Source organism: Lepidochelys kempii, chromosome 11 (genome assembly GCF_965140285.1).
Source record: "Lepidochelys kempii isolate rLepKem1 chromosome 11, rLepKem1.hap1, whole genome shotgun sequence".
Taxonomy (NCBI): domain Eukaryota; kingdom Metazoa; phylum Chordata; order Testudines; family Cheloniidae; genus Lepidochelys; species Lepidochelys kempii.
In genome coordinates, this window is record NC_136390.1 from 62,262,395 (window position 1) to 62,289,967 (window position 27,573).

At 43.6% G+C, this 27,573-nt stretch overlaps 1 protein-coding gene across 8 annotated transcripts in view; it reads left to right on the plus strand.

Annotated features, from left to right (window-relative positions):
* NRP2 (neuropilin 2) overlaps positions 1-27,573 on the plus strand; it is a 122,413-nt gene that overhangs the window by 15,440 nt on the left and 79,400 nt on the right. For 4 of the 8 annotated variants that reach the window (XM_073306535.2, XM_073306536.2, XM_073306531.2 and 1 more), the window contains exons 2-4: positions 6,769-6,946; positions 16,614-16,655; positions 25,794-25,975. In XM_073306535.2, the coding sequence (XP_073162636.1) occupies positions 6,769-6,946; positions 16,614-16,655; positions 25,794-25,975 (402 nt within the window). The remainder of the gene's footprint in view (positions 1-6,768; positions 6,947-16,613; positions 16,656-25,793; positions 25,976-27,573) is intronic. The other 4 variants (XM_073306533.2, XM_073306539.2, XM_073306537.2 and 1 more) reach the window with 1 other exon arrangement.

Genomic DNA, 27,573 nt, shown 5'->3' on the forward strand with positions numbered 1-27,573 from the left:
ATATTCATTGCTTTGCATTATATTCAGCAGTAATATAAGAAACCTACAAGCCTGTATCCTGTAAGACATTAGCTTCAGCAAGTTAGCATAAGTCTTGAGGCCTCTGAACATTGAACAGATAAATTTTGCACACATAAACGGCCCAACAGAAAACCCAAAATATTTGGGGAGCTGAAAATAGGGTTTAAGGGGAAGTTCTGACCCCAGGTCAACCACAGAAGTTTCCTGGCAATGAACTGATGTATATAACAGGTACATGAGAGAGATACATCTAAGGTTAGCCTGCTTGCTTGCCTATATATCTTTTCTTATAAGTTTCTTATTTTCTTATGGGTTTGATTGTTTGTTTTATTATAGGTTTATATTATATTCTGCTTCTTCCCACCCCCGCTCCAGCCCCGCCCCACCTCTTCACCGCCTCTTTCTGTATCCTCCCCAGAGCGCACCCCATCCCTGCTCCTCCCCTTCCCTCCCAGTGCCTCTTGCATGCTGCAAAACGGCTGATCTGCAGCGTTCAGGAGGCGCTGGGAGAGAGGGAGAGGAGTTGATCGGCAGGGGCCACTGGTGGGTGAGAGTGGGAGGGAGAGAGGGGAGCTGGCTGCCAATGGGTGCTATGCACCGGCTAATTTTTCTCTGTGGGTGCCCCAGCCCTGGAGCACCCATGGAGTTGGTGCCTATGCATAGGGGGCTTCCTAAGTTCATGGTGCATCACAGCTTGGAGCTTGGAAAGAACCGAAAAAAACAGTTAGGACAGAAATAACAAATGTGATACCTACTCACAAAAGGGCCATGGTAATGAATTGACATGTATGGTAATAAGTTGAGATCATTGCTATGCTAACTTCTAGGAAAAAGACACTGCACCATTAGTGAGGTGAGGAAACACAAATAAGGAAAAGGGGAAAAATCCCCTACTGAATATGCATCAAACATAACGGCAGTGTAACATACTATAAAAGTGGCATCGCAGCCTAGGGGCAGTAGAAGAAGGAGATGTAGTCCTTGGGAGGTGCCAGAATGATGGCCGTTGGTGATGAGGGGGAAGGTGATGGTGATGAGGAAGATGATGGCTAACACTTCAGGTTGTTCTACAAGGGATGATGTGAGTATATGGGTGTGCAGATGTACATTGTGTAGTATCTCTATCTACCTTACTGAGCTGGGGTGTTTGTGACTGTGCTAAATGTATTAATAAACTATATTTGTAAATATAAAAGAGTTCCTATACTGTGAGTGTTGCAACTGTGCACATCAGGGTTCCCAACTATAAAATCATTTGAATAATACTGGGCCTGATCTTGGGGCAAGAACCTGTCAACCCTCAAAGTGATAGCTGGGGATTCTTAAGTAATCAATATAATTAATACATAATCTAAAGATCAGGCAACTTAACTGACTTAAGCTAAATTGAAACAAGCTTGATTTTTGCTGAAATGCGAACACCCACACAGCCTTTTGCACCAGTTAAGCTGAACTGGCTTAAAATGACACCATTGTTTCAATGCAGTATGTAAACTAGCCTTCAGTTTTCACACACATCCATGCTTGGCCTCTCCGCTGGGGCTGCCAACAAGGGGTGACCATTCTGATGGTGCATTTTTGTAGTGAGGGCATTTGTCCACTGGAAACTGGACTGGCACCAGTGCCAAGTTGTCTAGCCGCCCCCAAGGAGCCATTAGATCATTTGGTCAGGCAGGGTTGCTTTATGAGGCCTCATCTAGCTGATGTAATATCCACCGTCATAGTATCTAAGTGCTGATTACGGACCAGCTGCTGCTGTGGTGGATACCCTTTGCAACCCTGTTTATTTCAACGGGGCTGCTAAGGGAGGAATGCCACAGCAGCCTCTGGCCCTGTTAGAGTAGCAGGTGCCATGTTCCTGCAGGTGTGGTGTTCTAACAGGAACAAAGAGAAACACAGTTGTCGATCTCCCTAGTATCTATGTAGGTGAGAAATGCAGCCCCCCCCCACCCATCTGTTTGTTTGTTTCATTCAGTTCAATTACATTTTGTCTTTTAGACTGTATTCATAAATGGAATTTGGGTGTAAAACAGTCGGGCCTGATTCTGATCTCACCTACCCGGTATAAATCAGGAGTATCTCCACTGAAGTCAGTGAAAATACTCAGGGTTTAAACTTGTGGAAGATAAGAAGCAAGCCCATGGGATCGGTCAGTCCTGCCCTGTCTACGTGGTATGGGTTTACACAGCAATGTGTGAACCCAAGATTTGGGGTGAAAGTAGGAGATTTCTGCACCTCATTTTATCAGCCAAGAATGAAAGACGAAAGGTCAGATTCTGATACCCATGTTCACATGGTGGATCTCCTTAATGCATGAGTCGTCTTATTGACTTTATTGGGACTTCCTCTGGAATATTCATTCTGTTATTCAGCGTGAGTAAGGGTGCTAGAATCCTGTGACTAGTTGGTGGCACCAGTCTAGTGGCTAAGCATGTTGAAAAAGCTGGAGAGAGGATGATGAGGAGTGGAAGGATTGAATTTGTTGTCATTGCTTCAAGACTTCACCCTTTCCAAGAAAAACAGTCTGCAGCTTGAATATTTATCTTTGTTAGAAGGGTGTACGTGTGTGCAAATGATGTGCGGATTTTTATGGGAGGGTGTGGAAGTGTGTACATGAGTGAAGTGTGAATCACACATAAATATCTCGGTGTCAACAGATAGGTGAATTCTCTCAGTCATGTGCACGCGCGCCGATGTGTCTGCCTATCTGTCTAAAATCCACATAGCCACATGTAGGTGCATGTGCTTCAGAAGAGAGGGAAAGAGATCTGCGCAAGAATGTGCGTTTGTAAATATTTTTGTGTTGAGCAAGCTCTCAGTGGAACAAAACCAGATGTTTTTATGAGTCCTCAGCTCTTATCTGTTTTCTCGTGCTTTTTTTAGGATTTTATTTTATTTGGGGAAAGGGAAAGTCGCAGCAATGCCCTTGGAGGTGCGAGGAGAAAGCTATTTTTAAGGAGGAATATGGTTTAGAACATCAACAAGTAGGAGGGGATAAAAATAGTCCTGTTTTGTGGCAAAGGAAGAGATTACTCCCTTGTGGGGAGGACAGAGCACCCCTCCTCCTTTGAGGAGACTTCCTCTCGCTATTGTTCACCGCTGGGTCCGTACGCAGCACGTGCCCTTTCTTTTTCCAGAGAATTTGCAGGGAGGAAGCAGCAGGTTAAGTTGAAGTGATGTCTTAAGAACCGTCCCACCTGGGTGCACGGTTCTCATTGCAGAAAGACTGGCACGGGGCAAGTTGATTGCCGGGCTGTGGTTTTCCTGCCAAGAGCTGGAAAAAAACTGGAAAATTACACCCTTTGCAGCCTATAGGGCAGCTGCTGCTCTACATTCAGACACCTTTAAGGCCAGATCCTCAGCGATGTCAGAGTAGTTCATAGAATCATAGAATCTCAGGGTTGGAAGGGACCTCAGGAGGTCATCTAGTCCAACCCCCTGCTCAAAGCAGGACCAATATCCAATTTTTGCCCCATATCCCTAAATGGCCCCCTCAAGGATTGAACTCACAACCCTGGGTTTAGCAGGCCAAAGCTCAAACCACTGAGCTATCCCTCCCCCCAAAAACAACTGTCACACAGAATGGCCCCCTCAAGGATTGAACTCAAAACCCTGGGTTTAGCAGGCCAATGCTCAACCCACTAAGCTATCCCTCCCTCAATCTAACTCCCTGGCATCAGTGGAGTTAGGCTGGTTGGCACCAGCTAAGGATCTTGGCCTTAAATCTTCCCAGAGGATAAGCCTAAATTTCCAGTCGCAAGCTGTTACAAACCCTGTCTGAGTGCTGTCCTGTGGTGTATGCAGTACACAGAGCACCCGGAGGGAATGTCATTTAGTGTGCTTAAAAAGGCACAGGAGTAACTTTCAGAAGTGGGCTCATTTGTGATGGGCTAATTATCTCTGCCTTTGTGTCAGACCTGGTGTAATTGTTCATCTGTGCTAGAGATCACGCTCCCTCCTGTGCTTTGTCAGTGAGTACAAGATTGTGCATCCCCCTTAAAGGAAACGGCCTGGCTCTGTTTTGTGATCTAATGCAGATTAGCACATCAGAGCTGGAACAAGTGGAGGCAGCCTGGCTTTAAAGCCTCACTGTCCGGCTTTATTGCAGTGCTACACGCGTGCCCTTTCTTTCCCCTCTGCATTTGCACTCTTGACAAGCTGTTCGTTTGTCTAAGGTGGAAATGGCGCAGACAATAATATTGCCAGGCTGGGGAATGGCTGAACTGCACCTGTAGTGAAGAAGATCCAGTCCTGTTGGGTGGCTGCTGAGAGGTAATCTATAATTCACAAGGCCTTGCTGCTTCATGCAGATGGTGATATTGAAGCATGACTGATGCCAGCAGTGCAAAATCTCAGAGGCATTTCCTCCCCCCTCCCGCCCCCCCGTCTTATTCTTTCCTCCTGGTTTGCTGTGGCTCTTAAATTAAAACCTTCCCAAGGCTAAGTGCTCCTGGTGCTGAGGAATTTCAGCCTTTACTCACAAACATCCCACATTTTCAGTGGCGGGTGGTACACTTCCCAAATATGGCTTCAGTGACAATTGAGGTCACTCAGTCCCTTAACAAGAGTGGACTTGGGCTGGTTTATAGCTTGGGAATGAGTGGATACACACATGCACTTGCTTCCACTGTGTCTATTTCATTGTTCTAGTCTGGGCTGGGTGTGGTAGGGAGGAGGAAGCCTGTCTTTGAACCAGGGGTCAGGCTACAGGAGTGACTTAACTCTTTGTTGTCTGAATAGTGTCCGCATCTGGGAAGGTGACACAAGCACTTTCCGTAGCCACTTGATGCTGTTTCATAGCTTATAGCTATTTAGGTCAGAAGGGACCATTATGATCATCTAGTCTGACCTCCTGCACAACGCAGGCCACAGAATTTCACCCACCACTCCTGCGAAAAACTTCTCACCTATGTCTGCTCTATTGAAGTCCTCAAATCGTGGTTTAAAGACTTCAAGGAGCAGAGAATCCTCCAGCAAGTGACCCGTGCCCCATGCTACAGAGGAAGGCGAAAAACCTCCAGGGCCTCTTCCAATCTGCCCTGGAGGAAAATTCCTTCCCGACCCCAAATATGGCGATCAGCTAAACCCTGAGCATATGGGCAAGATTCATCAGCCAGATACCCAGGAAACAATTCTCTGTAGTAACTCAGATCCCACCCCATTTAACATCCCATCACAGGCCATTGGGCCTATTTACCATGAATATTTAAAGATCAATTAATTGCCAAAATCATGTTATCCCATCATACCATCTCCTCCATAAACTTACCGAGTTTAATCTTAAAGCCAGATAGATCTTTTGCCCCCACTGCTTCCCTTGGAAGGCTATTCCAAAACTTCACTCCTCTGATGGTTAGAAACCTTCGTCTAATTTCAAGTCTAAACTTCCCAATGACCAGTTTATATCCATTTGTTCTTGTGTCCACATTAGTACTGAGCTTAAATAATTCCTCTCCCTCTCCGGTATTTATCCCTCTGATATATTTAGAGAGAGCAATCATATCTCTCCTCAACCGTCTTTTAGTTAGGCTAAACAAGCCAAGCTCCTTGAGTCTCCTTTCATAAGACAAGTTTTCCATTCCTCGGATCATCCTAGTAGCCCTTCTCTGTACCTGTTCCAATTTGAATTCATCCTTCTTAAACATGGGAGACCTGTTGGCTTAGCATCATCTGGTTGGCAGCCCCCATTGGATTGCTGTGGAGCAGCACCATTGCCTGAATGGAGCCAGCTGTGACACGCAGTGGTGGCAGGGATGGCTGCTCTGTTGGGATTGGGGGAATCAAGGAACGTAAAATATAGATGCCTATTGGAGAAAGAGACCTTGTTCGGAATCTTAGTATGTTATCAATTGACTCTATGATGCAGATTTTCCTCCCAGCGAGTAATGAAATAATAAATCAGATTTGTGGTGTTCATAAGATTAAATGTTTTTTTGAAGATGAAATCGCCCTCTAGGGCCTGTTATAACCCAAAGCTGAAAGTGCTTCCTTTGCTCAACGTGTAATTGTTACCAGGCCATTTCTGGGCCACAAAACCACCACTGTTGATTCTCAGAGTCTGTAATTCTAACTGCTCTGCTGGCTTGAAGTGTTTCAAGAGGAGAGAGACAAAACTGAGAGGAGAGGTACTTAGAAGAGGGTCAGGAAGAAGGGAGTGGAAAGACTGTCTTGTGGTTTAAAGCACGGGACAGGGAACCAGGCAAGTGGGGATCTGTTCCTGGCTCTGTCACATACTTTCTGTATGAACTTGGACAAGTCACTTAACCCTCTGTGCCTCAGTTTCCTTACCTGCAACATGAGGATGATGCTACTTCCCTAAGTTGCAGGGATATATTGTGCATTTTCATCCAGGAATGTTTGTACAGGACCTTTGTGGTTTCTATGGAAGAGTGCCATAGAAAGCTTGTAAAAGAGCCAGTACAGGAGAGAAAATAAAGGCAGCTCCAAATGATCTGATATCTCACTGCCTCTTCTTTAATACATCTGTAATTGCATAGGCAGGAGCGTTTATGGCCTTTTCTGGTCTGCCTAAAATGTGATATGTGTGTGTGTAGAAGGGAGCGGGGGATTGCGGTATATAATAATCACCTTCACTGTAAGCATCCAGTGATTAGCTTGATAGTTGTAGACCGCGCTGCCATAAAGGCCCGTTAAACATTCTTTATCAGACAACCAAAGGCATAAATGTTAATGTTTTGAAGTTCATAAGCCAGTTTCAGCCACTTGTTCTCTTGGTTATTTTTGCAGTTCAGTCATGCGGGGGTCGTTTGAATTCAAAGGATGCTGGTTACATCACTTCACCTGGATACCCACAGGACTACCCTTCCCACCAGAACTGCGAGTGGCTCATTTACGCCCCGGAAGCAAATCAGAAGATTATCCTCAACTTCAACCCTCATTTTGAAATTGAGAAACATGACTGCAAGTAAGAGCCTTCCTCTTCTTCTTTACGAGATAATCTGCTCCTCCTCCTCTTCCACTCTTAACTAGAAAGGCGAGGACCAAGCACTCCCAGAAACAGGAAACTGGGTGGTGGCCCCAGTCTCCAGAGCATCCCTCGCTATGTCACCCTCCTTCAGAGTCTGGCTTACCTTGTAGCAGGCTGTCGTGTGACTCCATCGCACTCAAAGGGAAAGGGTCTGAATCCCAGCCTTGGGTAGTGATCCTTGGCACGTAGGAGGTGTTGGTTCTGTTCCCTGCACTGGTGCTGATTCTGCTACACTTGGTGAATTCTGATTTTGAAGGGGAGACCAGGAAGCGGGTTACCCAGGAAAATCAATTAGCAGCTAGTAAATAATTAACAGCATCAATAGGCACCATTAAAGGCTGAATTAATGATGTGGTCTCTGTGGATTTATAATCCAGTATGTACCCTCCGGAGTCTGTGACCAACTATTGGGATGTCTGAAATGTGGAAAAGTTTAGAGTCTCCTAAAATGGGGCTGATTCTGCAGTCTTTCCACACACAGTGTTCCCTTTGATTTATGATAGCATCCACATATCAGACTCTAGGATCAGGCCCACTGACACAAAACAATCAGCACAATCTTAGGTGAATTTTTTGAAGATTGAAAATTATGGTGCCAGATCCTCAGCAGGTGTAAATCAGCATAGCTTCATTGGTTTCAATGGAAGCACATTGCTTTACACAGTTGAGGATGTGGCCCATTCTAATCACATAGGCCCTGATCCAACCAGTGCTGAAGTCGGTGAGTGTTGAAGGAGTTCAGTAGTTTGCAGGATCAGTGCCATGTACCGTAGCAGGCAGGGGGGAGCAGGAACTCTGACCATGGACATAAATGAACACAGGTGATCTAAGCAAAATAGTGAGGGACGTGATCATGGTTTTATTGTTGTGCGTTTCGGCAGAGCTGCATAACTTACTAGTGGCTAAATGCAGTCACTCAAAACCCATGGTAATAAAAATGTTACAGTTCCACTGGACTGTGACCCAGGAGACTCGGATTCTATTTCTGCCTCAGCAACTGGCCTATTGGGTGACCTTGGGCAAGTCATTTCCCCTCTCTGGGTGACAGTTTGCCCTTTTGTAAAATGGGTACTGATCTCCCTTGCAAAGCACTTTGAGATCTACTGATGAAAACCCTATTAAGAGCTTGGTAATATTAGCTTTTAATATATAGAGGGGAGTGTGATATGGCAGTAGGAGTTAAGAGTCCTGGTCCTGACACTGACTCGTTCTGTTGCCTTAGCCAAGTCAGGGTCAGCATTTCTAAAGTGCTTAACACCCACAGGCAGCCCCAGCTTTCAGAAGAACTGAGCATGTTGGAAGCTGAATGCTTTTGGAGATCTGACCCTTTAGCAGTATATGTGGGAGCTGAGTTCTTTTTGAAAAGCTGTCCCCAGCTGCAGGTGTTAAGCACTTGAAAATCTGACCCCGAAACCGTTGCCCCACATTTTGCCTGTTTTCCCATCTATAAAATGGGGATAAGAATGCAGTTGTGGCAAGCGCCACCAGCTGTCACTATTACAGCTAGTTTTCCAAGTTCTTTTTCTTAGTGTGTGAGCAATTTTGTAGTCTTAGAAGAAAGGTTGGTGTTGGTACTTTTGGTTGCATAAGGCTCTAGGTGGAGGGAGCTCTGTGAGCAGCACGAGAATTCGCTGTCTGCAGTGGTCTCTAGTTAGAAACAATTCTTGAGGCAGAGTTGCTCCCTAGGAACTAGGTATCAGTGCTGGGCTGAGAGTGCTGAAGTTGGGGATTGCCTGCATCTCTGTTTTAGGACTGGTGCATGCGTGTAAATAATGTAAATTACACTTTTGGAATATATCCACGCCACTGATTCCTCCTCCTCCTTCTCTGAGCTGCAAGGGCCTGGATGCCTGCTCCTGCTCCACAGGAGTGCAAGGCTGGTGTCAGAATGGGCACTAAATACATGTTAATTCCTGGGTAAGGCTCAGTCAGTGAGCTTTCTGAGATCACTGCAAAGAAGTTTCTCCCACAGTGCTGATTATTTTAATTGTTTTCTCTTTTGCCCCCTTTTTTTTTTTTGGAGGCAACATCTGTTCAGTCCCATATTTCTTTTTCTTTTTTTAAGCTGTGTCCAGCCACATTAGGAAGTAACTGGGCCTTCTCCCTCCCCCATCATGAAAGGAATAATTTGGTGTAATTGAAGCCCTCGAAGGCCTTTCTCTTTCTCTGCTTCATCCCTGCTCCAAAGAAGCTCCTTAGTTTGGAAAGCACTTCAAAACAAGGAAAATTGGCCGTCTTCTGTTATTTTCTTCTCCTGTGTGTTAGTCACAGCCAGGATCTTAATGCTTGTGGGGTGGGCGCTTTCTAAAATAAAGCCTGGGAAAAACAGGCCATTGTCTGTGCTGCCCTTCCGACGCAATAATGCAGCAGTAAAGCCGGGAGCAAAAGGAGAAAGAGAAAGAGAGAAGCTCTGGTTAAGACCGGCCAAACTATTCGGAAATAATTGTAATAGCCCGTCTGCTCCCCATTTCTTCCTCTCAGCACTGCGAGTGCAGCTGCCGTTTTCCTCCTGTTTCAGTCCCATGCAGTGGGATTGGGTATCTGCTATCTGAACCGGGAAGCGGTGTCCAGTTTGAAAAGAGCAGGCTGCTTTGGTGAAAGGTTGCCATTCTGTCACATTGCATTGCGTGCACATGCCAAGTTTTATTTTTGATCTCAGGAGAGACTTGAACCAGCCTCCTGTAGATGAGAAATGAAGATTATTCCCAGTCACATGGCTGTTCTACCCAATCCTTCGTAATTGCCATTTCTCTGTTCAGTCTGTGCTGTTTGCTTGGAAAATCCAACTCAGAAGCTTCAGTGTTGCGTGAATCACTGCATTCTATAGCCACCTTTTCCAGTCACGAGTCCCTTCCCCAGCTACGTTTCTCTCTGGACTGTTAAAAGCCCCTTCCAGAGATTCTCTCCTGAAATCTACCATCAGCTGCTCTGCTGAACTAATGGTGCTGAAGGATTAGACTGGGCAGAGCTGCCTTTGAATTCCAAGTCTTTTCTGTATAAACAGGGTGGAAGCAGACTCATTTCACATCCTAGTGGAACAGTCTTGCTCCCAAGACAGACAAAAGAACCTCTCATTTGAGTCATGATGGCTTAACCAGGAAAGCATTATCTAAAAATATACATACATAAAAAATAGCCCGGCGTGTTTTTTCTGTCGACTTTTTCTGAACATGAAATGCAGTTGAATTATGAATAACCCAGTGGACATGCTGTCTCTGACTGTGATGATTTCACATACAGTATTGGCTTCAACAAGAGTACTTGTAGCCCCCTCTGGTGGTATCATGACAAACAAGACAAGAGAGTTTGGTCCTTGTGAGAGAGGTGGCTGTTCAGAGAGCTGGCAGAATGAAAAGCAAAGATGAGCCTGAGCCACCGAGTTTGGACCTTCCCCAGAATTTGGATCCAAAGGAGTGGCCTCATCTCAAATGAAAACTGGTTTTAGAAGAAGGGTACGGTAGAAAGTACTATGGGGAATTCATGCACATTTACCCTGATATGAGAACAGAACTTAAAGGGACAGTGCTCCCAGTCTGGAGCTGACCTGCCCATAATTTAAGTCACCTTACACGTCTCATATTTTGTTTTAAAGCGGCTCTGCTGGTCTTGGAAAATATCAGTTTCCCCAAAGGAGGGTAAGCAGCATTGACTGATTGCCAAATTCTCTGCTGCTGATTAATTATTTGTGTTACAGTAGCACCTAGTGTTCCCAACCAAGATCGGGACACGATTGTGCTAGACTGTGCCAACACAGAAGGGGAAACAGTCCCACCCCCAAAGAGTGGATGCTGTAAATAGACAAGACACACAAAGGGTGGGAGGGGAAAGAGGGGTGAAGTGTCTTGCCCAGGGTCATATAGTTCGTCAGTCAGGGAGCCAAGAGTACAACCCAGGGCTCACGACTCCTAGATCAACCAAAACACATCTCCCTTGCTACTAGACACTAGGGATAACAACCATGCTGCCGTGTGTTCCATGGAAGCCATGGGTGTTATGATGTGGGATGGGATCCCATTAGACACATCAAGCCAGAGTCTAGTTAGCCTGCAAGGTCTTGTTGTGGTTGCATGAGCCTCTCTCAAGCTGGGCACTGAAATAAGCAAACACAAATATTCTGCTTTCTTAGCAAGTAGTCTGAGTCCTGTAGATTTTAATATCCTGCACACTAACAAGAAGAGAGCAGGGCAGAGAGTCAGTGCAAAGTGGGTGTAAGTGCCCACATACCAAACCACAGCTGGCAACTATAATTTTAGGCTCAGCACCCTTGACCAGATCCCTTCACACAAGAACATAACACTGCAGGAAGGCTTCCTTCCATCAGCAGGGGTTAAAGAGCAGACAAGACAGCAATTATAGGTGACTAATTAGTAAATGTTTTGAAAAATAAGCAAAATTATCTCATTAGTAAACATTTTAGAAACAATGCCATTTCTTTCTGAATTGGGAAAATCCTAGAAAATAGAAATATATGAATAATGTTAGAGAGAGATGTGTTTTGAGGGACGTAGTAAGCGACCACACTGGATCTTCTGTGAATGAAACAATGAGAAGGGTTCAACTTTAACCATGAAGGGAAGGGAAATCATAGAGGAAACATTCGTGAAGGCATTTGGTTGCTTGTAGGTTTATGGGCTGGACAGGCAGAAACAGTGTTTTGAGCTGGAGCTGTTCAGACATCAGCACTGTCTGCAATGGAATCTGTGGTTAAACTGGGGCATACTGTAACCTAACTCTGTCACCATCCCAATCCCCAGTCATAATCCTTGGATAGGTGGGTGCATTTGCCAGAACAATCAACAGCAAATGAGTCAACCATGTTGACATCTAAACATTCCATTAGTCTTCAGAGTTAACACCCACTGAATTGAATGGAACCTGACCTTTGAGTTATTGTGGCCTGTTGACTGTCTACAGAAGCATGCAGCCAGCTCTGAATCTGTTTGTGCTTGTGTTCTTAAAGGGTAGTTTGAATTCTTCAGACACTGATGAGGCAGAAGAAGTGTTGCTATGGTTTATCCCACCACACTGTTTTACCCAGCCTGCTGGGCACAGAAAGGTCAGGATTTGGTTCTGTATGTTGTATCCCTGTTGGAATTGTTAGAAATTAAGGGCCAGATTGTGGCTTTGGACACTGCCCCTATGGGCCTCACAGCCAAACTTCTGAGTCACCACTCTTCTCCTGTGTCATCCTGGCACCTGGGGGTAGTGATTTACTGCTAGCCTATCTCCTCAATAAATTACTACTCACCCTGCACTGGCTCAGAGGAAGGGGACAGAGCCAAGGCCCTGTTCACTTATTGCAGAGAGGGAGTAGGCAAATGAATAGCCCTGCTTACTCCTGTGCACCTGGACCCAAGATCCAGACAGCCCAATGGAGCGATAAGGGGGATTCCTGCTGCCCGACCCAGGCATGTGCTTCAAGTCACACTAGCTCTAGCCCGACGGTATTTCTTCTGTATTTCCTCTTGTATCCTGTATTGACCACACTTAATGAAAATCCAATGTAAAAGTAATGAAGCAATCTCATTAAAACAAATGGACAATAACCACAAGAAGTGAAATACTAGTGACTGTGAGTCAGCGTGCCTGGGTTCTGTTGATGGCAATGCTCCAGACTTGCCGTGTAGCCTTGAGAATATCACTTGTCTCTTCTTTTTGTATCAGTTTCTCCTTTTACAAAATGGGGATAATAATGCTTACACGTGTCAGAGGATTGTTATGAGGATTAGTGAATTATTACTTGTAGAGAACTTTGAGGCTGTATGAAAGGTACCATTTGTTTAAAAATTTATTCTTTAAGGGCCTGATACAAAGCCTCCAGCTATCAGTATAAGCCTTTCCACTGACTTTTAGGGGCATTGGATCTGTCCTTTAATGAGATTCCAACTACCTTTGCTGCATGTAGTTTCTTAATTCATGTTATTCAGACATTTATTTATGTATGGGAGAAAGGAGGGGCCTGCAGTTAACATCCAGAACTGGGAGTTAGGAGATCTGGATTCTATTCCTGCCTGCTGCCTCCATCTTTGGCTTACTGTGTGACCTGGGGCAAATTATGTAGGGTGCTTCAGTTTCCTCACCTGTAAAATAGGAGACAATATTTAACTCATAGCCTGCTCCAAGCATAAGGAGAGGTGGAATTCCTGCAGATGAGGGAATTCTGTACAAAGGATACCATGTCATAATAACACACAGCATCAGGTCAGAATGCTAAGCACCAGGCACACTGCTCATCTAAGAACAGAGGACAAGAAGTCCTCTTCTGACCAGACAGGAGTTTCACCATCAAGTGTGAAATCTGCAATAAACAGAGGCAGCAGAATGCAAAAGCGTCACTGGAACCACAGGAGATTTTTTTATTCTCCAAGGTTGGCACTGATCTATTTGAATTAAATGAGAGAGATTATCTTTTACTAGGAGACTAGCACTCAAAATTTATTTGAAATGCAGCTGTTGCACAACACATCAAGTAGCAATGTAATAACACATTGAGTGTAAATCAGCTTGTTTGCTATGCAATTTCAGATGGGCTAATAACAGGTATGGCCTACAGTTCATGACTAGCTCATTTTAGCCACACTGACATATCAGTGCGAGCACACTGTGTCAGACCCTCACTATGCTGGTTAGGAGAAAAATTATTACAAATAGCAAAGAACTTGACTTTTTTTTCTTTAAAGAGAGAAGCCCTGGGAGGTTCATGGGATCCACACAGAGCTTTGTTAGACTATTGCAACTCGGGTCTTTTATTTTTTAATAGAAAAAACAATTCAGAGATGAAGGTTGCCAGTATCTAATAAGCTTCTTGAGCCAAAGCCAATTAATCCTGAAGTAGTGTCAGAACAAGATCCTGTATCAAGGATGTCAGAGAGTGACCCCTCTTGCAAGTGGGACAGGATTACATGCTACAGTTGCCACTGAGGGTCAGTCCTACAGGAGGAACAGAAGATCCCAAAATAAAACCAAGGAAGAGAGTGACTCTTTCTTGAGGACATTCAGAATTCTCCTTTGCTAACACAAGGAGCACAGGCATTGATAGTGAGAAACACCACCCGCAGCAAACACAGATGATCGTTCACAGACCGTCCTTAGTGCTCACACAGGACATTGTAGAAGGAACTTCCATGAGAACAAGAAGTGGCCAATGCACCAGAAATTCAGTGGGATTCAGAGCAAGTAGTTATTGACAGACATCCAATGAGAGCTAAAATGTCAGGGAGTTCAGGGCATCTGCCCTGACTTCTTTCCTAAGACTGCTGTTTGATTTGTGCATGCTAATGCAATGTTTTATTTCCATTTTTAGTAAAATAAAAGGGGAAGATATAACAGTAGCCCCAGGAGTTGGGATACTGGCCCTGAGATTTGACAAGGGTGTTAATCTTTGGTAATCTTGACCTGTGGCAGGTGGCTATCAGCAGGAAATAAATACTGGTCCCTTATCAGCACGCCTCTGTGTCACATGATTATTACAGGGACAAGAACCCACCAGTATCCTGTGTTTGCTGTAGCTTGCTTTAAGTTATTTTGCTCCATTTGATTTCTTAAGATTTCCTTTGTGAACATTGTTTTCTCTGATTTTCCTGCCATGCGCCTTCTGGTTTCGGGCAGGTAGTCAAGGAGTGAGACATCTTTCTGTCTCTTAAGTATGGCAGCTTGGGATACCCGGGACCTCCTATGCCCCCTCCTTCTTCTCCCTTTTCATCTGGAATCTGTAGATGTGAGCGCTATCATAATAGAGTGTCAGAGGAAGTAATTGATTCCTCACACACACAGAGAGAATTCTCTTGCCTTTAGTGTCAATGGAGCTGAACGAAAGCCTTGGAGGGTGAGAAAGGCGTGTAACTCTCCCTGGCTGAGTTGTCAGGGCAAAACAGACATGCTGGGGGAGACTGAGTGAGAGAGTGAAACAAAGGATTGTTTTAATAGTAAAGGAAATAAATATCTCTGAACAAAGAAGTAGCAGGGCATTGTTTGTGTGGGGAACAGGGAGATTTCGGTTGCCTGGATTGATAGATTATAATCACCCTACCTCCAAATCATCCCTCAGTAAGAGGAAATATATCGATCCACTTCACATTCTCGCCCACTGCTCCTTCTGCTTTTCCCCAAGTCTCGGGCCTTGCTTCCATTAGACTGTTTTATCACTCATCGTGCTTCACGATGCTAGCCGCAGATGCTGTACTCATGTGGTATGTGACCCGGCAGTAAAAATGCTTTTCTCTAGTCTGCATCATTCTTGGCCTGGTGCTAGTGTCTGTGGAGCACTAACCATTGGGAAGAATGGGCAAGAACATTTCCAGTGCAGACACAACCTTTGAGGAAGCTGCAGTTTCGGCCACTCGGCTAAGGATGGATTTCAACAGGCACAGGAGATGTACTTTCTACTGTAGGACTTTTGAGAAGGGACACGCTTTCTCCCCACTGCAGATCCTATCCACATCCAACCTCTTCTCTAGTGATACAGATCCCCAGTGTTCTTACCTGCTTTCGGGTGAATGGCCTGTATTTCTAGCTGGGGTGCAGAATTAACATTTGAAAATTGTATTCTAGCCAGGCCAAACTGCAGGCTATTTACCAGACAAGTCAGGATGCTTTTAGCATCCGAGTCACCCTGGCTTGATCCGTCCCTGCATTGCACTGTACCTAAGTGGCTGGGATGTTCAGGTTTATATGCAAATTATCAAATACATGATGGTGCTTTAGGGTATGGTGGAATACAGTAAGTGGCTTTCCTAATGTATAGACATGGTCAATTGCACAACCGGTCCAGCCCCTAAGAAGGAGGAAGAAAGAATAGATCTTACTGTGACAGGGTTGCCTTTAAACTGAGCAATGTCTTCATAATTCATCTGACAGAAAAGGAGCCAGAATGTAAACTAGAGAAGAGTGAGAAACTGCTAAGCAAAAGAAGTTGGGTTAGCAGATCAGCCTTTGGAAGACCTTCCCATACCATCATTAAGGACAGGACTATTACGGGGAAGGTGGGAAACAAACTGCTAGGAGGATTAGGGTGGGCTGATCATTTTTGGGTTCCCATAGTTTTAGGTTAATGTGGCTGGTGCTATATTTATTCCAAGAGTGAAACAAACAAAAGCCCATGCAGAGTAAGCAGCAAAGTGTGAATGGGTTCTAGGTAGTAGTGGGCCTGAGCTACAAACTTCCCACCTGACTCTGACTGTGAACGATTCCATCGGTCCTAGGTGAGGAATCCGGCCCAGGTCTGTGGATGTGATATGACGCCAACTTGGTCTGTCACTGAGTTTCTGCCTTGTACTTTTCTTCGGTGAACCTTCTGCTACTTATTATTATCTCTTATTTATTATATTTCTTCTGCTAGTGAGCAAGCGCCAGTGAGTGGTGACAGTAAAATGAAATAGAAAACAAAGTCCAATTTTCTCCACAAATGGATTATAGCAGAAGCAGGGAGGTGCAAATGGAGTTTCTCAAGTGTCTGTGTGACAGGATGGGCTTTGAGTTGTTTCAATTCTATTACAGTATTAACAAAGTAGAACAGTGTGGAAGCTGGGGGTGATCCTTGAAGTATTTAATCTGTTTTATTCCTGTTTTCATTCTGATTTTCTTTTTTTTTTTTGGAATACTAAAGACTTCTTGCAACAAAAAGAGCCCCGAAGCTAAAGATAGCAAGGTGAGGAATTTATAGAGATGGCTTTAGAGACAGAAATAAAATTAAACAACCACGTGTAACTCCTGAATAACAGCCTGCAGAAAACCCCTAACGTGCACATTAGCACATCTTATTTTCTTCTATAATGAACAGTTTTCCAGATATGTCCCAGATGCGAGCTCTTCTCTCCTCCAATACTTCTCTCGGCTGAGATCTGCCACAGGAATGTAGCCTGAAGAAGGGATGGTAACAAATGTGGGGGAAGTAGTCAGAGTTCATTTTGGCGAGGGGCAGTGAATGGGAGGCAGGAACTAAATTCTCATCTGAGGCTAAACTTGCCAAAGAAGCAGTTTTAAAAATCTTTGATTCTCCTTTCTGCAAGATATATTTGGTGGTTTTTCACGTAATGTACAGTAACTGCTGGAAGAATCTCTACATTGGCACTGCTATCATGGCAGCGAAAAAGACAAAGATGATAAATAGATGTTATTTGTGGCTTCCATTTATTTATTTATTTATTTATTTATTTATTTATGTCTTTGAGGGATTTTGGAAGCAGTCTTCCAATCTGTTTTGGGTTATTCTTTCTCTTCCTACTGCCTGAACTGGATGGCTAGTTTTTCTCTCTTCTCAGAAGTTCTGGTCATGTAGGTTAGGAAGAGCTGAAAGAATAACCCAAAACAGAGTGGAAGAATTGTTTGTTCATAAAGCCCCATAAGACCACATACATGCCACACAACGCGAGGCCTGATTCTCCTCTTACTTACACCAGTGTTAAACCACTGTAACTTCACTGACTCCAGTGAAGTCACTTCTGATTTGCACATGAGATGAGGATCTGGCCCTTTGGGCTTTGCTACTCTGCTGCCCTGCAATGAGAGCAAAGTGGGCACAAAACACTACCATTCTGAATTAGTAGCATTCTGTGCCCATTTTGCACTGCATGAATGAGTATACAAGCCGCAGACTAGAATTACACCTTTTATGTCTACACACCCATTTATAGATACAAATACCAATACACATCAGGCCTGGTTCTGCTCTCAGACCCATGTAAATTAGGAGTGACTCCACATAAATTGATGAATTACACCTGTGTAAAACCAATGTAAGCCAAATCCATCTGCCCTATTTATAATTAATGGCTACAGATAAAATCCCACCGGCAGCAAATATAAGTTCTTTGCTATGATGCCATCAGAAAGATTGCTTTCATGCCTCTGACATTATGACCATAAAATATGCCATTTAAAAATCTCCTGCACCTTTTGCAACAGTTTGACTTGTGTTATTTGTATGCTACTATTGCTTAAGATTCTATAAAAGTCACTGGGGACTTTGCTCACGCTTCCAAAATGCTCTGTTTGATTTGAAGGAGGTTTATGGAAAAGTACAATCAGAGCAACTGACAGAGCATGCAGTTGACATTAATTGTGTCTGCCACAAAACATCAGTGTTAGACTGAGTTGGTGGTTCACTTACCTCTTTCCCCACCTAATGCTGAGCTGTTCCGTAATCATCTTTAATAAAACTATTGATTCTCAGCTGTGACATTATCACCATGAAATAGGATATTCTTAAAGCACCTTTAAAAACCGCCCACAACTTTCGGAGGATTTTATAAAAGGGATATTGTGAAAGAGCCAATTAGATTGGTTGGCAAAAGTTCTGGCTAAACAGTCTTCCAATATACCTGCACTAGCTGGCAGTATATTAGCCCTTTCAGGTGAGAATTTGCAATATAATAGTGATTCACACACACACACCCTCCAATTTCTTCCTATTATGAGCAGTTACAGTAGGACATGCTGTGCTAAACAGGACAAAGGAGTGAGTGCTGGGTTGGGAGGCCCAAATCAGCATTGACCATTCCCAAATTTGGGAATGTTTGGATTTAATCTAAGTATCTATTTGTCTGTCTTTCTGTTGGTCTGTCTGTGTATCCTAGACTAGTCTAATATAATATAATCTGTTTAATCAAGTCTGGATCCTATTCCTGGCTCCACTGCAAACTTCCTGTGTGACCTTGGGCAAGTCACCAATCCTCTCAACTTTCCTACCTCCCAGGGTCTTCTGAGGATACATTCATTAATGTTTGCCAGGTGTTGAGATATTGCAGTCACGAGCACCATGGAAATGCTTCTACTATAAATAAAACTAATAATAAAATGTGAGGAAAGTTGAGATTATAACTGCACAGCTAGTTCCCATCTCTAGATCACAAACGTGGCTTCATGAGATAAACTGCAAATAGGGTCGGTTTTATCTAATATCTCTCCTTTTTAAAAAGGTGAAAGGAAAAAATGTAGGGAAAATACCATCCAAGCTAAAGTTTTGCATGTGACCATTGCAGTTGGGAAACTAGCTAATTTTCAGGTTTTCATGGTAGGCACTGGGGTTATGCTGGAAAGTCGTGAAGGTTTTTCTCTGTCCTGCTTTAAGCTTTGCCTTCCATTCCCACCGACTGCATCCCCTCCTCCTCCTCCTGCTACCACTTGCTTACATGTCCCTGCAGTGTTATTTTATCACGGTTTGGATGACGGCTGGCCTCCGCAGCTAGGAGGATGTGGTTAACAGTAGGTTTGTTGATCCCTGATCTTGCACTGAGCAACATGAATTTGGGCTCTGCACTTTTGGGTGTGTTGCTCAGCAGGGTAGCTGCAGAGTGAGTCTGCTGGAGAGCCCAGAGGTATCCAGTTACATTCTTGCTAGGTGTATATTGATGTTTCTGGACTTTGTATCTTCCTGGGACCAGGCAAGGGTGGAGGTATATGTTGGCTCAGATCGACTGTGAGGAGGAAGCACTGGTGTAGCTACGTCCCGAGGAGAAGCATAGCTCTTCGCCTGTCTGGCTGCCATTTGGGGGCCAAGCTGCAAGAAAGAACTGAGGTGCAAACTGCGGCAGCAGGACTTTGGTTGGTTTGTGATAGTCACACACTGATTCCACTGAGACTACTCTTGTGAGCGAGGCAAGCTGGATTCACTCCAACGTATGATGTATAAGGTTGCCAGTGTAACCTTACAATACTACAATACTAATGCCTGCAAAACCAAACCTGGCCTTCAGCATTCTAAGGGCTAACACCAAAGCTGCTTGCAAACTGGAGAAAACACAGAGTAGCAAGATACTGAGCAATAGACAGGGCTGGCAATAGGAAAAAAGAAAGAAGGAGAGTGAGTAGTAGAGACATTAAAAGGCCTTATACTGAATTATAAAAACTCTCTTAACACTGGTAAAGCAAGGTCACTTTCTGTTAAGAAAGAATCTTTAATAAATTGCAGCACCATAAGTGATAGATGTTTTCTGGCTCACTTTGTTAAACAATTTCAAGAAGAGTAGCTAAGCGTGTATTCCCCCCTCTCTCTGCTCTCTCCCACCATTGCCTACGTAGGCAGAAGCACTTCGACTTTCACTCCCTGCTTCACAAAACACCCAGTGATGTGTGTACAATGCTGAGAATAAACACAACCCTGTGTTTGAAACTGTTTCAAGTCCAATAACCCCCCTTCCTCCTGAAACTGCTGTTGCCAGTATTTGTTCCATTGGTGTAGACTGTGGTCTGCATCCATGTAAGAAAACATATGTAATCCCTTGACCACGTTTTATTGTAATGGGTGTTGACTGCTGGGCCAACCGTTTGCATCGCTGTCTTGTTGGGGCTTGGAATAGGAATTGGCTATGGTATTTGACAGTAGTGTCCTCTGTTCAGATATGACTTAGGAGTTCAGCTAACCAGTAAAACTGTGCCTTGTGTTGGGCTATGCTTACTTAACCAATGGAATTATAGTATTGCCTATGAATGAAAACCAGCTGACTTGTGATTGGCTGAGATAGTTCAGATGCCATCATGCCATTTCGCTGCTCCACCCAACAATGAGCTGTTCCATAACCGTCTGGAAATGAAACTGTAAGTGCAGAAAACATCCAAAGGGTTCCCCCCGCCCCCAACACACTGGAAAAGGAACCAAGTCTGGAAATTGTGTTTAAACTCAACATAAACAAAGTTCTAGCAAAACCAGATTTTAACATGGTTTGGCCAGTGACCCCACCATAACAGAACTACATTTAACAACAAGCTTGAGCTTGGGCGAGTGAGTGGGCAGAACCTAAGTGTGAAAGAAAATGAGCAGTCTCCACTGCGGAAGTTAGCCTGGAGTCTCAGTTTCGGATGTGAATTCTTGGAATGAACATATTTGCTCTTTTACTTTTAAGGAATCAAGCATGAAGTTTAACTAGTAAAGAAAGCAAATGCTCTTATAGTGCATTCTGGCAGAAGTAATATCCTGGTGTGAATACTGTCCCACTTTGCAGATCTGTTTATCAGTACTGTAAAAACATAATGAGAATTTTGCCTGAGTAAGGACTGCAGGGTTTGGGCCAAGATTTTTAACAACAACAACAAAAATCCCTTATGTGTTTATATTAATTCCACATTTGGCAAAAACGATCTCTCGACCTCCTGCAGACTTATTTAGTTGGTTGTAAGATTTGATTTATTAAGGATTAGTTTCATGAGGAGAAAACTCCTCTTTAGGTGCTTGGATGAGGCCAAATGTTTTAATGTAGAGAGGAGCAATTATTTACCAATGAATAACACATTAGATGAATTTAGCCTTTTTTTCCTATTTGCAAATTGTCTTTGAGCAGATTGCAAAATTCACAAGTTTTATTTGTTTTTTGAAATTATTCACTAATTCTTGGGCTACAGGATGTTATAGATCTTGTCATTTCATAATGTGTTGGTTGATTTTGTAAGTCATGTATCTTTTCTTCTGGATACTGATTGGTTGATTTATGTCATGGAGACAGCATGAACTCAAAATCCCTGCTGTGCTGTTGAGTTATGTAAACAAGAGAACGGAAACAATGCGATTTGACTTTTGGGTATGTAAACTAAACTATTCAGCACCAATGGCAAATTTTACAATCAAATGTACAATTTGAAATCCACTTTTTATGAATATTCAAGAATTCATGCTCGTTAACTCGGGAGCACACGGATGTTCACTGAATGTGAAAGGGCTGCAAAGGTGGTTAGAAAAAAAAGGTTTCAGAGTAACAGCCGTGTTAGTCTGTATTCGCAAAAAGAAAAGGAGTACTTGTGGCACCTTAAGACGATGAAGTGAGCTGTAGCTCACGAAAGCTTATGCTCAAATAAATTGGTTAGTCTCTAAGGAGCCACAAGTACTCCTTTTCTTTTTAGAGAAAAAAAAGTCTTTTGAATTCGAGTAGATATTCACTAGAAAAAAAAAAGGTCTCCTCTGTTTGCTGAACTCTGGGTGAAACAAACAGAGAAACAAAACCCTACCAAAACAAAGCACTGCTCTGCCCACACAATTTTTCCCCTGAGGAGAGGATGAGAGAGAGAACAAACCGCATGTGACAGATTTTAATCATGTTGCTTAATGCACTAATGGAGGCTGCTTTAGATATCCCATGTGAGGCCAGATACTCAGCTGGTGTAAATTAGCGTAGCTCCATACACCAGCTGAGGATCTAGCCCCATGAATGCTCTTCCTTTGGTAGATCACTCTTTTAAAAGGAGGCTTTAAATGTGATTTGGTTTCTTTCATGCTGGGCAGCCAAATTGTGTTTGTCACCAAATTATAGGCTGGCTAGTTACTGCTAACTCAGTGCCTGGCCCAGTATAGATAGCACTTTAGCTTCAGGCATTTTTCAGTTGGAGTCCAGCCTGATTAACTCCTTGAAAGGAGTGAGACCTGGCCTATTCGGACTGCCTTCCTTTCTGAGCAGCACATTTAGTTCTGGGGTTGTGGCTTAATGATGTATGTGTGTCTTGCAGGACAGGAATGAGTCACATGAGAATCCTTCTGTGTCCAACAAGCTACTTCTTCTTTCAACTCTCAGTTTCCAAATAGAGGATCTTGTGATGAAGTGGAAAGTAAGAAGCGTGGCAGTGTGTAACATTTCTGCACTTTCCTGTCCCCTTGGAGGAGGAGATGCCTAGCATGTTGTTTTAACAGGTTGATGCTAAGCAAATAAACAGAGAAAGAAAGATGGGTAGTTTTCTGTAAATAATGGTAGGCTGGTCAGAGACTTAACACAGAAAGGAGAGAGAAAGTGTGTAAAGATTGCACGATGTTCGTGTAAAAACTATTTATCTGCCACACAGAGATACCAGTACTATCCTGCCACTAGACATGCGGCAAGATGAACACGCCAAAGGGTTCACTGGGAGTTTTAGATTCAGATCGGAATTTCACAGTGGGCTTTTATCTCTCTAATGGGCCAAACTAAAACCAGAATTATTATTTATTTGTAGTGCCTAAGAGCCCTAGTCATGGACTAGGACTCCATTGTGCCAGGCTCTGTACAAACACTGAACAGAGATACAGTCCTTGCCCCCAAAAGCTTACAGTGTAAGTGTAAGACAGGAAAGACAGGTGGATACAGATAGGGGAATGCAAAGAAACAATAAGATTATATTGGTCAGCATAATAGACAGAGTGGTCTTGGCACACTGGTAAGGATCCAACACCATTAAGCTTCGGATGATTTGAAATGTGTCGGTAGATCTGAATTCTGTGACTTGGGCCCATCTCTAATAGCTTTGGGGGTTTCATTTCTCTCTCTCTATATATATATATAGAGAGAGATACTTTGCATGGTGTCTGCCCAAGTGCTGATCACAGCAAGGTTCTGTATGTGATTAATTAGACCTTGTTATCAGCAGTCACTTTTATGTCACTTCTCTCAGCAGTGTGTGCTCCTGATAATGATTATGTGAATTACAGAGTGCGGTTTCCAAACTTTGGCACCCACAGTGAGCGTCCAAATGCCTCATCTGGGATTACAAATGTCCAGTTAGGCATGTCAAATGGAATTTGGGCATCTGTAGCCAAACAGCACCAAAATATAGGCTGCAGGTGCTTAATTTAGGCATAAAATTGCAATTGGTTCCCCAGTATTTGCATTTTGGGTTTCACCCAGTGCTTTAGGAGGAGTTGGTAGAGTAATAATAAAAATACCCAGCCCTTATCTAGCACTTTTCATCCATAGTTCTCAAAGCGCTTTACAAAGATAGATAATTATCCTGGATTTACAGATGGGGAAACTGAGGCAAAGGGCAGTGACATCACCTGGCAGGCCAGAGGCAGAGCCATGAATAGAACCCGAGTTCTAGGGCAGAGCTCTGTTCACTAGGCCACCCTGCCTCTATTTGTTATAATGTCACATTTGGTATGAAATATATGTTGAACTAACTGGTTACACGGCCATGTTGTTTGAGCATTTACTGCTTGTCTACCTTTTCTACATGCACAGCCACATGCTATTTGATGGGTGTGTAATAAATCAACATATATATATATATATATATAATATATTTCCTTCCAGTTACTTCAATCAATCACTGGTTAATTAGAGCTTCTATTTAATTTGATCAAAACCTAAAGAAAGAAATAATCTGTGGTAAAAATAACCCAAATTCCACCCTTTATTTGGATCAATTTAAAGAGGTAGCATATTATTCAATCAGTGGCCTTGGGACATTCTGTTTAATTAATACAGGGAGGTAAACATTCTGAATGAAATCAAAGAGAGAGCACCAGGAAGTCCCTTCTGATGATACAAGATGAACACAATGACAAGATGTGTTGTTCAGCCATTGTTATCTATGTTGTTATAGATGGCCTTCGACTACTAAATTTAGGGGGTCAGATCCTAAGCTGGTGTAAACGGACATAGATCTGTTGACTTCAGTTGAGGATCTGCTTCCGGATATGGACCCGAATTGCCCAAGTTCTGAGGGTGTTTGGATCTGGAGTTTTGTCTTGGGTCCATCTCTGCCTTCCATGGACTGAGCTGGTGGGGTGTGTGTGTGTTAACTAATCCTTAAATTGTTACATGAACTTCCTTGGAAGCCAATAGGGGATGTGTGTTAAGACTTCAGGGTTAGGCACAAGATATGATACCTCCACCCCTACTTGATGATCATATGGATAATGAGATAATCCACTTAAGTCAATCGAAGTGAGAGGTATGGAAAACTGTGTATAGAGAGTGTTAGAATGGAAACTCTTACCAAGTAGTCTAGAGGAATGAGCATGGGTCTGGGGGGTTAAGAGTGTTTTATTCCCGTCTCTGCCACTGCCCTCCTGTGTGCCCTTGGGCAAGTCATCTAGGGAGGGATTGTTAAATCCCTCGGGATTTGTGCTTCTAAATCACTTAGGTGCATTTGAAAATCCAATCTTTACCTCTTTGGCAAGTGTGAAATGGGGATAATGATAGTATCGTACCTATTGTGCAGGAGTGCTTGGAGAGTGAATGATCCTTTGGACAGAGAGCAATATCTGAGAGCTGAATATAAATAACAAATAATACAACTTACCAGAGAGATCAAGGGAAGGAACTGAGGGAAAGGAAACACACAAGCTAGTTATGGAATGGGAGATAGGTCTAGGAGCAAAGTTTCAGTAGAGGGAGGTGTTTGTTACAATTAATATTGTTTAATATTTGTATTGTGTGTAGCACCTAGAGGCCCCAGCCCCATTGTGCCAGGGGCTGTACAGACTATAACAAAGAGATGACCCATGCCCCAACATTTAAGATGAAAGACAACAGGTGGATACCACAAACTGATGGGAGAGCACAAGGAAGCAGTGAGGCCATTATGAACAGTGGAATAAGCAGTGATCACAGCACACCAGCTGTCTAAGAACTGTCAAATGTTTTTTAGGCATCGTGGGACAGTGCCTTTTAAGAAGAGATGTAAAGGAGGATAGTGTCCTGGAAGATTTTTATAGGGAGCTTCTCCTTTGCATAGGTGGTAGCATGGGAGACTGCATGATGATCGCTTGTCTGAAAATTTGGCAAATGGGCAATCAAGGGTGACGTAGGCAGAGTGGAGGTGAGAGTTTACATCTGTCTAGTGGATTAGAGATCCTAGGTAGGACAGGTGTAAGCCATAAAGGGTCTGAAAGGTGAAGACAAGTAGCTTGAGCTTACTGCAGTGGAAATGGAGAGATGCAAACAAGGTGTGACATGGTCAAAGCAAACAGCCAGGCAGATGCTTCTGTGAAGAATGTAGGCACGTATAAGGTGGGAAGAAGGACTCATTGTGTTTGTGCCATACATTCTGTAACATCAACCTGTTTGTCATGTGTCTCTTCTGTCTCCCTTCCCACTCCCTCGGACAGATATGACTTTATCGAGATACGGGACGGCGACAGCGAGTCGGCAGACCTGCTGGGCAAACACTGTGGGAACATCGCTCCTCCAACCATCATCTCCTCAGGCTCCTCTCTCTACATTAAGTTCACCTCTGATTATGCACGGCAAGGCGCTGGCTTTTCTTTGCGCTATGAGATCTACAAGACAGGTCAGTGTCAAAGGCAGACTTTGGACTGGCAGTCTTACAGCACCTATCTTCCCAGCAGTTGACATTGGGATCATCACAGAGCAAATCCTGTGGGCCACATTTTCAGTAGGGTTTTTAGCATGTGCTCAGTACAAAGGGTTTTATTTTTTTGGCAAGTCTGTTTCATCATATTTCCAAGAAGGTAAAGATTTTAGTGGTGCGTTATAGTGCTTTTTGATTCGTATCTTGGCATGAAAAGCAGGTTTCCTCATTAAATTCTCTTGCATTCCAGAACTACAAACACTCTATCTTTTCTTCATGGCATGTAAGCGCTTGTTAAGTCAAGGCTAAGGTGAAGATTGTCCCTCCTTTAGAACTCTCTAAAGTTCCTGTGGATATACAACTTAAGCACTGATCAATGGCTCTGTTTTCTCTTTCTGGAAGGCAAGGGTTTTTGTAACGGGTGGACTGCTCGTTTAAAGGGGCTGCTGCCTGCAGTGTCAGCAAGGGAGTCAGACAGGCGGCTGTTGAGTTCAGTATAACAGGAACTATTCATAATTCTGCTTTATACAAAACTATTCTGGAAGAAAGTAAAAGCTACTCAAAAGGCCTTTTTATATCATCTCTGTCTAAATATTTGTCAGAACTGTATGCATGAGAACACGTTGTCTCAAGAAAATATGAAACTCTGTGTTTGTGTGTGTGCACGCGTGTGTGTGTGAGAGAGAGGAGAGATTGAGGGGTTGTACATACTTCCTCTTCTGTCGGTATAACATATGTCGCTCAGGAGTGTGAATAACATCTCCCCCCCACCTTCCCCTGAGCGACGTAAGTTACACTGACCTAAGCGCCTGTGTGGACAGCACTAAGTCGGTGGGAGAGCTTCTCCCATGGACATAGCTACCGCCTCTCACGGAGATGGCTTTATTACGTCGACGGGAGAGCGCTCTCCCATCGGCGTAAAGCGTTGGTGCAGCTGCACCGCTGTAGCGCTTCTAGTGTACAGTAGCCTTGAGAGAGAGCGAGAGAGCTTGTGTGCACATGAGGGGCATAAGTATGTTTTGCACAAGGGTACCCGAAGCTATCTGTCATAGGACCAGGCCCTGTGCCCACATTCCATTGCTAGAGTACTGGAAGAAAACACACAACTGTCACGTCATCGGCAGAATATGAAACAAATACATGAATATACTGGAGAATCAAAAATAGGCGCAGCTTTGTTTGTGTCTTTTCCAGAATCTTCATACCACCACATAAGTATTTAGTGGTTTTGAGCACAGTTATATATTATTTAGAGACAGATGCTTGTAAATACACAGAGACATACAGACTCGGGTGCTGATGACTGGCTGACTGGGGATGGGAATACAAATGAAACAGGACTTCCTAACTTTAATTTAGAAGGGGGGGGTGGATTAAAAAAACCCGTCAGTGTATCTATCTGTTCCTGGGGTGACTTGTTAAAATGGAGAATCGTTATGAGGTGGTGGCCATGTAAAGCCTCTGGCACACAGTTGAGCAGTTCTTTTTCCATCCAGTGGAGGGCAGTGGTGCACATACACACCAGCCAGGTCATGACATTATTGTTTCACGTAATGGTTAGAACATTGACTAATCCT